Source organism: Elephas maximus, chromosome 3 (genome assembly GCF_024166365.1).
Source record: "Elephas maximus indicus isolate mEleMax1 chromosome 3, mEleMax1 primary haplotype, whole genome shotgun sequence".
Classification (NCBI taxonomy): domain Eukaryota; kingdom Metazoa; phylum Chordata; class Mammalia; order Proboscidea; family Elephantidae; genus Elephas; species Elephas maximus.
This window is the reverse complement of record NC_064821.1, coordinates 122849764-122862390: the sequence shown is the minus strand read 5'-3', so window position 1 is coordinate 122862390 and position 12627 is coordinate 122849764. Positions and strand designations below refer to the sequence as shown.

The 12627-nt window shown below is 37.4% G+C and overlaps 1 protein-coding gene across 4 annotated transcripts in view; it reads left to right on the top strand.

Moving 5' to 3' along the window:
- The window catches only part of SLC44A5 (solute carrier family 44 member 5), a 521479-nt gene that overhangs the window by 287634 nt on the left and 221218 nt on the right, over window positions 1-12627 (top strand). For 2 of the 4 annotated variants that reach the window (XM_049875596.1, XM_049875592.1), the window contains exon 2: window positions 7092-7127. The exons of the other annotated variants lie outside the window; for them this stretch is intronic. In XM_049875596.1, the coding sequence (XP_049731553.1) occupies window positions 7092-7127 (36 nt within the window). The remainder of the gene's footprint in view (window positions 1-7091; window positions 7128-12627) is intronic. 4 annotated transcript variants of the gene reach the window in all.

Here is a 12627-nt window from a genome sequence, read left to right as displayed (position 1 = left end):
AGCTAAAAACTTTTTCCGAGTCTGTAGTTAATCTTTTTACTCTTTTGGTGAAGTCTTTGGATAAGCATAGGTGTTTGATTTTTAAGAGCTCCCAGTTTTCTAGTTTCTCTTCTGGTGTTTGTGCATTGTTAGTAATGTTTTGTATACTGTTTATGCCATGTATTAGGGCTCCCAGTGTTGTCCCTATTTTTTCTTCTTTGATCTTTATTGTTTTAGATTTTATATTCAGGTCGTTGACCCATTTTGAGTTAGTTGTTGTGCATGGTGTGAGGTATGGGTCTTGTTTCATTTTTTTGCAGATGGATATCCAGTTATGCCAGCACCATTTGTTAAAAAGACTGTCTTTTCCCCATTTAACTGCTTTGGGGACTTTGTCAAATACCAACGGCTCATATGTGGATGGATTTATGTCTGGATTCTCAATTGTGTTCCATTGGTCTATGTACCTGTTGTTATACCAGTACTAGGCTATTTTGATTACTGTGGTGGTATAATAGGTTCTAAAATCAGGTAGTGTGAGGCCTCCCCCTTTGTTCTTTTTTACTAGTGCTTTACTTATTCTGGGCCTCTTTCCCTTCCATATGAAATTGGTGATTTGTTTCTCTACCTCATTAAAAAATGTCTTTGGAATTTGGATCGGAATTGCATTGTATCTATAGATTGCTTTTGGTAGAATAGACATTTTTACAATGTTGAGTCTTCCTATCCATGAACAAGGTATGTTTTTCCACTTACGTAGGTCTCTTTTGGTTTCTTGCAGTAGTGTCTTGTAGCTTTCTTTGTATAGGACTTCTAGGTCAGTGGTAAGATTTATCCCTAAGTGTTTTATCTTCTTGGAAAAAAAAAAAGGCTACCGTAAATGGTATTGATTTGGTGATTTCCTCTTTGATGTTGTTTCTGTTGGTGTAGAGGAATCCAACTAATTTTTATATGTCTAACTTGTATCACAATAGTCAGCTGAACTCTTCTATTAGATTCAGTAGTTTTCTTGAGGATTCTTTAGGATTTTCTGTGTATAAAATCATGTCACCTGCAAATGTAGATAATTTACTTCTTCCTTGCCAGTCTGGGTGCCCTGTATTTCTTTATCTAGCCTAATTACTCTGGCTAGGACCTCCAGCACAATGTTGAATAAGAGTGGTGATAAAGCACATCCTTGTTTGGTTCCCGTTCTCAAGGGGAATGCTTTCAGAGTCTCTTCATTTAGGACAATGTTGGCTATTGGCTTTGTATAAATGCCCTTTATTATGGTAAGGAATTTTCCTTCTATTCCTATTTTGCTGAGAGTTTTTATCACGAATGTGTGTTGGACTTAGTCAAATGCCTTTTCTGCATCAATTGATAAAATCACGTGGTTCTTGTCTTTTGTTTCATTTATATAATACCAAAAAAAAAAAAAAAAACCCAGTGCCATCGAGTTGATTCTGACTCATAGCAACCTATAGGGTTGCTATTTATATAATGGATTATAATAATTGTTTTTCTGACATTGAACCATCCTTCCATACCTGATATGAATCCCACTTGGTCATGGTGAATTATTTTTTTAATGTGGTGTTGAGTTCTATTGGCTAGAATTTTGTTGAAGATTTTTGCATCTAAGTTCATGAGGGATATATGTTTGCACTTTTCTTCTTTTGTGGTGTCTTTTTTTTTTTTTTTACCTGGTTTTGGTGTCAGGGATATGCTGGCTTCATAGAATGAGTTTGGGAGTCTTCCATCCTTTTCTGAAATACCTTTAGTAGTAGTGGTATTAACTCTTCTCTGGAAGTTTGGTAGGGCTCTCCAGTGAAGCCATCTAGGCCAGGGTTTTTTTTTTTTTTCTTGGGAGTTTTTTAATTAGCTTTTCAACCTTTTCTTTTGTTATGGGTTTATTTAACTGTTTACCTCTGTATGAGTTAGTTTAGGTAGGTAGTGTGTTTCTAGAAATTCACCCATTTCTTCTAAGTTTTCAAATTTGTTAGAGTACAATTTTTCATAGTAATCTGATATGATTCTTTTAATTTCAGTTGTGTCTGTTGTGATACGGCCCATCTCATTTCTTATTTGGTTTATTTGCTTCCTCTCCTGTTTTTCTTTTGTCCGTTTAGCCAATGGTTTATCAATTTTGTTCATTTTTTTAAAGAACCAGCTTTTGGTCATGCTAACTTTTTCAGTTGTTTTTCTGTTCTCTATTTCATTTAATTCTGCTCTGATTTTTATTATTTGTTTTCTTCTGGTGCCTGAGGGTTGCTTTTGTTGCTCTGTTTCTATTTGTTCACATTGTAGGGATAGTTCTTTGATTTTGGCCCTTTCTTCTTTTTATATGTATACATTTATTGATCCAAATTGACCTCTGAGCACTGTTTTAGCTGTGTCCCAAAGGTTCTGATAGGAAGTATTTTCGTTCTCATTGGATTCTATGAATTTCCTTATTCCATCCTTTATGTCTTCTATAACCCAGTCGTTTTTAAGCAGGGTATTGTTCAGTTTCCAAGTGTTTGATTTCTTTTCCCTGCTTTTCCTGTTATTGATTTCCACTTTTATGTCCTTATGGTCAGAGAAGATGCTTTGCAATATTTTGATATTTTGGATTCTTGAAGGCTTGCTTTATAATGTAGTATGTGGTCTATTCTAGAGAATGTTCCATGTGTGCTGGAAAAGAAAGTATACTTGGCTGCTGTTGGGTGGAGTGTTTTGTATATGTCTATGAGGTCAGGTTGGTTGATTCTGGCATTTAGACCTTCCATGTCTTTATCAAGCTTCTTTCTGAATGTCCTGCCCTTCACCAAAAGTGGCGTGTTGAAGTCTCCTACTATTATTGTGGAGCTGTCTCACTTTTCAATGTTGCTGGAGCTCGTTTTATGTGTCTTGAAGCCTTGTCATTGGATGCAATAAATATTTAGTATGGCTATATCCTCCTGGCATATTGTCCCTTTAATCATTATATTGTGTCCTTCCTTATCCTTTGTAGTAGATTTAACTTTAAAATATATTTTGTCAGAAATTAATACTGCCACTCCTGCTCTTTTTGGATTGTTCTTTGCTTGATATATTTTTTTTTTATCCTTTGAATTTTAGTTTGTTTCTCTAAGTCTAAGATGTGTCTCTTGTAGGCAGCATATAGATGGATTGTGTTTTTTAATCCATTCTGCCACTCTCTGTCTCTTTACTGGTGAATTTAGTCCAGTTACAGTCTGCGTAATTATGGATAGGTATGAGCTTATTGCTGTCATTTTGACATCTTTTTTTGTGTGTTGTTGACAGTTTCTTTTTTCCACTTAATTTTTTGTGTAGTAGTTTATGTTTATATATTGTCTTTTCCTCTTGTTCATTTTTGCTGATTCTCTACTTTTTTCTTGTATTTCATTTTGATGAGTAGGATTGTTAGTCTCCTTTGTGGTTACCTTAATTTTCCCCCCTGTTTTTCTAAGTTTAGACCTAACTTTTATTTTTTTATATTGCCTTGTCTTCCTCTCCATATGGAAAGATCTATGACCACATTTCTTAGTCCCTCTTTATTGTTTTAATGTTTCCTTCTTTTACATATTGGCATCGCTGATTTCCTGTTTTGAGCGTTTTTTAAATCTTGGTTTATTTTTTTGATTTCCCCATCTGGCATGACATCTGGTTGCTCTGTCCTGTGTTCTAGTCATCTGATATTATTGATTTTCTACCCAAAGAACTCCCTTTACTATTTCTTGTAGTTTTGGTTTGGTTTTTATGAATTCCCTAAACTTCTGTTTATCTGGAAATGTCCTCATTTCACCTTCATATTTGAGAGATAGTTTTGCTGGACATATGATTCTTGACTGGCAATTTTTTTCCTTCAATGCTTTGTATAAGTCATCCCATTGCCTTCCTGCCTGTATGGTTTCTGCCAAGTAGTCTGTGCTTATTCTTATTGACTCTCCTTTGTAGGTGACTTTTGTTTATCCCCAGATGCTCTGAAAATTCTCTCTTTATCTTTGGTTTTGGCAAGTTTGATTATGATATGTCTTGGTGACTTTCTTTTGAGATCTACCTTATGTGGAGTTCCATGAGCATCTTGGATAGATATCTTCTTATCTTTCACGATATCAGGGAAGTTTTCTGCCAACAAATCTTCAACAATTCTCTCTGTTTTTTCTGTTATCCCTTCCTCTTCTGGTACTCCAATCACTCATAGGTTATTCCTCTTGATACAGTCCCCCATAATTCTTAGGGTTTCTTCATTTTTTTAATTCTTTTATCTGATTTTTCTTCAAATATATTGGTGCCAAGTGTTTAATCTTCAATCTCACTAATTCTGCCTTCCACTTCCTCAGTTCTGCTCCTCTGACTTTCTATTGAGTTGTCTAATTCTGTAACCTTATTGTTAATCTTCTGAATTTCTGATTGCTGTCTCTCTATGGATTCTTGCAGCTTATTAAATTTTTCATTATCTTCTTGAATAACTTTTTTAATTTTTTCAACTGCTTTATATGTGTGTTAATTGGCTTGCTCTGCATTTTGCCTGATCTTGTTCCGGATGTCTTGAAGAGTTCTGTATATTAATCCTTTGTATTCTGCATCTGGTAATTCCTGGAAGACACCTTCTTCTGGAAGATTCCTTGATTCCTTGTTTTTAGAGCTTGTTGAAGCGATCATGGTCTGCTTCTTTACGTGATTTGACATTGACTTTTGTCTCCAGGCCACCTATAAATTATTGTATTAGTTTATATTATGTTTGTTTACTGTATCCTAGTTTCTTGCTTTATTTTATTTTGATACACCCAAACAGGCTGGTTGAGTGAGCTAGCTTGATTATTTTCACCTTTGAAGCTCTAATGTCCTGTCACCAAATGTCTAGAGCTGTTACCAGGTATTTGAGACTAGGAGTCCATTCACTTTTCTTGTACGGATGCAGCTCAGGTGTCTAGGTAGTTGCTCATTAAGTGCGTGGTAGAGGTTCTGTCTTTCAGTCTTAGAGGGGCAGGGGTGTTTGGTATAGGTACAGGTATCTGGTTGCAGCAAGGGTCATGCTCCAAACAAGGCAGGGGGCTGACAACCATCCCTGAGTGTCTGTGAGGAAAGTGTATCACTGTTCCCTAGAGCGCATAGATGGGTGGGTTCTACAGCCAGACTATGGGCACTGAATGCTTCTGGTTGTAAGGACTGGAAGATACCATTTATCCTTGGACCCCTGTTGTGGGTGGCTAGGTGATGTGGGTGGAGCCACCAGTCCTTAGGCCCCTGATATGGGTAGGTGAGTACCCTGTTTAATAGGTAAAGCAGTGTCAAACATCAAACACTCACCTCTTCCGCACAGCTGAAACAATTGCAGTCTGCCAACAAAGGCCTTTTCTCCTGAAATAAGCCCACACAGGTCCATGCAGGGGTGAAATATATTGAAAGTTGGCATACCGTTTGTGTCTGGACAAGAGCTGCTTTTTTCTTGTGCTCCCCAGCTTAGCAGAGCTGGCAGATTATGTTTACCTCTAGTTGTGAACGTATTCCTTCTCCAAGGCCAGCAGAATGGCTCAGAGCACGCAGCAGGAGCTATCTCAGGCCCTGGAAAATTGACACCCACTGAGGCCAGCTTGGGGGCTGGGGGCATGGTAAGATAAACACAAGTATTTAGCTTTTGCCGAGAGCTCCATTCTCTGGTTCCAGAGGTGTGAGTAGACTGTGGCTCGCTGTCTCTCCCTGAGCAAACCACATCTGGAATGCTACTGGCAGCCCTGTCGTGGTCGCTCCAGGGAATGGTGCCTGAGGGTTCACTGCGATTCAGGTCTGGCAACTCCTTGCCACTTCTGAACCATCTCTTCCTCCTCATCCGTGCAGCCTGTTTTCTAACTTTGCCTTTGATGTTCAGGGCTCCTAGCTTGTCATATATATAATCATTTCACTTGTTTTTTTTCTGGTCTTTGTTGTAAGAGGGTTCACTGGAAGTCTGACTGCTCCGCCATCTTGGCCCTGCTTCCAAAAATTCGTAGTTATTCTCATTATTATTATCATTCCCAAACAGTTTACAAATGTTTCCTTTCCCTAGAATCTTATTTTTTTCAGCCTACTTGCTGTTAGCATTTTAATATCATTCATTCTAGTCTTTTCCCCTCTACACATATATAATAACAATATCTAATATTTCTTAAGGATCTAATATGTAACATATATTAACTCATTAAATTGTCACAAAAACTCTTTGAGCCAGCTGCTGAGATGGAGTTATTATTCCCTATTTAAAAGATTTTCCCTGGAATCTTGATCTCAACTCTGACTTTCAATGATTTACTGTTATTAATTAAATTGATTAGAAGTATCAATGCTTAGACCAGCTGCTGTAATTTTCACCCATCAGGTTATAGAAGGAATTATTTTCAATAGCTTTAGTTATTGGCAAGTTCTGATTGAGTTGGTTGGTAAGTCTAATAAAGCACCAGAAAATGAGGTGTTCATAGAAAGTATTAATGTTTGTGTTTAACATATGCGTGGTTTTTTTTTTAAAGCTTGAAGCCTTGGGGTACTTATTGTTTTTTATAGATCATGACACCCTTTTTTCCCCAAAGTACAACCATAATTTGTACCTTCCAAATGGAATAAGCTACATTAAGAGCGACCACATGGGAGCTTCTGTTAATGCAAAATGCTACATGCAATGTGATTAAAGTGTGGCTGCTGAATTAGAATGTTCTCTTTTCCCTCGTCTACACTGGCTGTTCTACTTGTAATTAAAGGTATTTAATGCATATTAAGCTTTTCATGACTAATGTGTCTTCTGAAGGCTAAGCAGTTAAGTAAAGTGAAAGTAAAGTGCTTCATTCCCTGATGCTGGATTTTTCAAGTCTTTAAAAGCACCTACATTGTACAAGGCATGGATGAAAATGGAAGAATTAACAGTTTTATTCCTCTACTCCAAAACCCGTTACTTTCAGCACTTTTGTGCAATTCTTTCTTGAACCTAAGATTAATTGCTCACTATCGGTGGCTTTCAGTATTAAGTATTAGTTCAGCAGTCCAACTGACCCTGTGTTATTCTGTGTGTGAAAGTCTAAGAACTAGGATTTATGGCAGGGAGAGATGGTTATAGAGCTCCTGGGTCAAATACCCCTGCTTCTGAAATGAAGATTTGCCCCTGTGCTTTTTCCTAGAATCAAGAGCCACTCCCTTAGAGGACTGCAATTTTGGTAAGTCAAAATCTAAGTGTTAGGTATTAAGTTACTCTAAGAATCCTTCATGACACTCTGTCTGCTAAGAAATGTATGATTCCCTAAAATCTGGGAACACTTCAACATTCATTAGGTAAAGAATAATTGCTGATTGAAGGCCTGTAAGTTCCTCTTCTAAGTGTATGAACTGTCTTTCCTCAGCACTTCCCTCTCTGGAGTTACAAAAGAATCACCAGGAAGAATACCATGTGGCTACCGATGGTTTATTATCCTAGTTCAGCCCATATTCCTTGTTTTCTTCCCATTCTTCCATCTCAGTTTATGTCTTTGACGACTATCAGCCTTGTTCAAATTTCCCTTTTGGGTAAAGACTTCCACAGTCAGGCATGTGGCTATTCTATGACACTCTGAGTCTTCTTTTTGCAACAGCTGGCTCTTTCCTCAGCCCCATGCAGTGGCATCTTGCTTCTCAGTGTGGTCTGTGGACCAGCAGCATGGGCATCACCTGGGAGAGCTTGTCAGACGTGTAGAATTCATGCTCTGCTCCAGACTTACTGAATCAGAATCTACATTTTAAGATCCTCAGGTGATTCTGATACACATGAAAGTTAAAGAAGCACTGACTTCAAGAATTGTCTTCCTTTATGCACTCTCATTGCCCCTGGAATATTCAAATAAGTACTTTTTCACTATAGTTTCTGATACACATGAAAGTTAAAGAAGCACTGACTTCAAGAATTGTCTTCCTTTATGCACTCTCATTGCCCCTGGAATATTCAAATAAGTACTTTTTCACTATAGTTTCCAATGGTACTTGGATCCCAAATCCTCAATTAAAATGATTATCATATAATGTACTTCCTGCCTCTTTTCTCAAACCTCTTTATTGACTCTTATGTATTACTCTAATTTTAACTATTTAGATTCTATTGTTTGTTCTTTGACTTACATAGCATTTTACAGTTTTCACAATGTCTTCACATAGATTATGTTATCTGATCACATATGATCCTATCATATAGAAAAGTTCGTAATGTAACCTTTTATAGAGTCTATTTTGTAAATTTCTTTTTGTGATTATCTAACCTTAGAGTTTGGAATAAAAAGGTGAAAAACTGTACCAGCAGATGTTTTTTTTCCCACCTTGGAAAAAAGTAGAAGCCAAGCCTTTTTGAGCCATTGTAAGTCTGTTAGTGATTTATTTTGAGTCAAAATGCGTCATAAATCAAAATAATATTTTATTGCTCAGTATGATCTGAGAATGCTTTAATTCATAAGCTTTGTCTTCTTAATTAAGATTAAGTAATTAGGCATAAGAAAAAAATCTTCATCTTTCTGACAAGATTTGTGAGATAAATGAGCCAGTGAGAAATAAGCAACCCTCTTCTGCTATAATAACCTAAGGAGAGAGGGACCACTCTTGAGTGGATAGGAGTTGCAGAAAGACAAAAAGTCTAAAATAGGATATTGCCTTGAGACTCTATGCAATGTTCATTCTCCAGGGGAGATATATATGGGAGACATTGCTACTGTATCATGGCCCAGGAGAAACTGTTGGTTTTGGATCCCTTGAAAGCACATACATACAAGGAGGAAACACTCCAAGGGTTAGGGGTGAAGGAGTAAACAAGATTTACAGGTGGGCTGGGTGACTGGTACTATCTTTAAAAATGCCTTTTATTTCTGGTTCATTTGCCTTTCTTTTTAAGAACCTGATGTTAAAGAAAGCTTAAAATGACCTTTAACAACATGGGTGAGCTCAGGAGAATTGGAGTATTGTTGAGATTAACCTGTAGAAAATGTTCACCAGTGTTCTGTCCCAAAGAAGCCAAGGCCAGAGAAGCCAGTGACTTGTTCTCCTGTGTTCCACCTGCTCTTCTCTTACAAAGAAGAGGTTTGATCCTTTCAGAGGGCAGTTCCTACCTCAGTGCTGCCTACACAAGGGCTTTGCTTCTGCAGTTAACTCTCCCTCCTGCACCATTTGCTGCATATAAACATGCCTTAATACCAGCCACTTGAATTAAGAAAAGCCTCCCTTGACCCCTCATCATCCTCCAATTGCCACTGTATTTCTTCTCTTTCTCTCACAGAAAACTCAAAAAAATTGTTCTGTGAGCACAAATTTCACTCTCTTCCCTCCTGTTCTTTCATTTGAATTCCTTGGTTGGTGAAAATGGTTAATGCGTTTGGTTGCAGATCTAAAGGATGATTTTTTCAGTCCACTCAGAGGTACCTTGGAAGAAAGGGCAAGTGACCTACTTCTGAAAAATGAGCTATTGAAAAGCTTATGAGTATAGTTCTGTTCTGACACATAAGGGGTAGCCATGAGTTGGAATTGATTCGATGGCAACTGATCATTCTCTCATTGACCTACATTGAGTAGGATTTTATCTACACTATTTCATAAAACAGCTTTTAATTTCAAGTTCTTGCCTCTGCAATGGAAGATTCTCTTCCTCAACTTAATTTCTCTCATTAGTGTTCAACTCAGTCAACCATTCTCTTTTTTTAAAATGCTTGGTTTTTCCACACCCGTGATACCACACTTTCCTGGTTTTTCTCCTGTCTCTCTGATGTCTCCTTCCCTGCCCAGTCTCTAAAACTTAGTCTGAATGTCGGAGAGCCCCAAGGCTGCATCATCACTTTCCCTACTCTCCTTGGGTGATTTCCTCTGGTCTCGTGGGTTTAAATGCCACAAGTGTGCTGTTAACTCTTAAATTTTTATCTCTAGTCCTGATTATCCATCTTGCTACAGGCTTGTTTATCCAAACTTATATACTACTAAACCTGCTCTTGTCACTCTCTTCCTCATCTCTAATATATCATCACACCTCACCAACTCCAATGCATCACTTCATTCAAGACACTGCCCTTTTGCAGTTTGCAATAGCTTCCTAACTGGTCTTTAATGCTTCAACTCTTGCTCCACTTTAGTCCATTCTCCACAACACAATCAGGAATCAGTTTATAACTAAAATCTTAAAATAGTAGCTTTTATTCTCAAAATGAAGTAGTGAACTAAGCAAATAGCCAACTGTTTTTTAAATTTTCAAAGCACAAAAACTAATGACTTAATATTACTTTTTTCCCTAATCTCACTTTATTCAATTTACCAAATTAGCTGGTTTTAGTTTATTTAGTATGTAAATATAGGAAGCACTAGAGCGAATATTAAATTTGCCTAGTGGATGGTGTTCTATTTTGCATACTGACTATTTCAACCTTACTCTTTTGGCTCCCACAATTTTAATTCTGGCATTTTGACCCAACTTAAATCTGAAGATATTTTGACTCTGTTTCTAAATACCAACATTTAGATCAGATTTATACAAACATCAATGAATTTAGATTGGTAAAGTGTTTTTTGGAAAAAACTCTATTTCGTGAGTTTGATTCCTTAACTGATTTTCTGTGTAGCTGTATTAAGCTACTTATAGTCCTATCCTTTTTTATTCTACTAAAATTATTTTAAACACATGGACCACACCAGATGGAAAACAGAGGAATCAAATTGACTACATCTGTGGAAAGAGATGATGGAGAAGTTCAGTATCATTAGTCAGAACAAAGCCAGGGGCCCACTGTGGATCAGACCAATTGCTCATATGCAAGTTCAAGTTGAAGCTAAAGAAAATTAAAACAAGTCCACGAGAACCAAAATATGACCTTAAGTATATCGCACCTGAATTTGGAGACCATTTCAAGAATAGCTTTGACACATTATTAAATGCTAATGAAGATCAGATGAGTTGTGGGATGACACCAAGGACATCATACATGAAGAAAGCAAAAGGTGATTAAAAAGACAGAAGAGAAAGAAAAGACCAAAATGGATGTAGAAGACACTCTCAGACTTGCTCTTAAATGTAGAGTAGCTAAAGTGAATGGAAGAAATGATGAAATAAAAGAGCTGAACAGAAGATTTCAATGGGCATCTCAAGAAGACAAAGTGTTATAATGACATGTGCAAAGACCTAGAGTCAGAAAATCAAAATGCTTAGCATTTCTCAAGCTGAAAGAACTGAAGAAAAAATTCAAGCCTCGAGTTGCAATATCAGAGGAGTATATGAACAAAATATCAAATGACACAAGAAGCATCAAAAGAAGATGGAAGGAATACAAAGAGTCACTGTACTAAAAAGAATTGGATTACATTCAACCATTTCGGGAGGTAGTATATGATCAAGAACCGATGGTATTGAAGGAAGAAGTCCAAGATGCACTGAAGGCATTGGTGAAACACACGGCTACAAGAACTGACAGAATTCCAACTGAGATGTTTCAACAAATGGATGCAGTGCTGGAGGTGCTCACTAGCTCATGCCAAGAAATTTAGAAGACAGCTACCTGGCCAACTGACTAGAAAAGATCCATATATGTGCCCATTCCAAAGAAAGGTGATCCAACAGAACTTTGAAATTATCAAATAATATCACATGCAAATAAAATTTTGCTGAAGATAATTAAAAATGGTTGCAGCAGTACAGCAACAGGAACTGCCAGAAAGTCAAGCAGGATTCAGAAGAGGATGTGGAGCAGGAAGTATCACTGCTGATGTCAGATGGATCTTGGCTGAAAGCAGAAAATACCAGAAAGATGTTTACCTGTGTTTCATTGACTATGCAAATGCATTCAACGGTATGGATCATAACAAATTATGGATATTATTGCAAAGAATGGGAATTCCAGAGGACTTAATTGTAAGTCATGCATTACCTATACATAGACCAAGAGGAAGTCCTTCAGACAGAACAAGGGGATGCTGCGTGGTTCACAATCAGGAATGGTGTGAATCGGGGTTGTATCCTTTCACCACACTTATTCAATCTTTATGCTGAGCAAATAATCTGAGATGCAGGACTATATTAAGAAGAACGTGGCATCAGGATTGGAGGAAGACTCATTAACAACCTGCAATATGCAGATGACACAACCTTGCTTGCTGAAAAAGAAGAAGATTTGAAGCACTTACTGATGAAGATCAAAGACGACAGTCTTCAGTATGGATTACACCTCTACATAAGGAAAACAAAAATCCTCCCAGCTGGACCAATAAGGAACATCATGATAAATGGGGAAAAGATTGAAGTTGTCAAGGATTTCATTTTACTTGGCTCCACAATCAATGCCCATAGAAGCATCAGTCAGAAAATCAAACAACGTATTACATTGGGCATATCTGTTCCAAAAGACCTCTTTAAAGTGTTCAAAAGCAAAGATGTCACTTTGAGGATTAAGGTGTACGTGACCCAAGCCATGGTATTTTTAATTGTTTCATATGCATGTGAAAGCTGGACAATGAATAAGGAAGACCAAAGAAGAATTTATGCCTTTAAATTATGGTGTTGGCGAAGAATATTGAATATGCCATGGACTGCCAGAAGAATGAAGTCTGTCTTGGAAAAAGTACAGCCAGAGCGCCACTTGGAAACAAGGATGCTGAGACTTTGCCTCAAGTACTTTGGATGCGTTACCAGGAGAGACCAGTCCCTGGAGGACACCACGCTTGGTAAGGTAG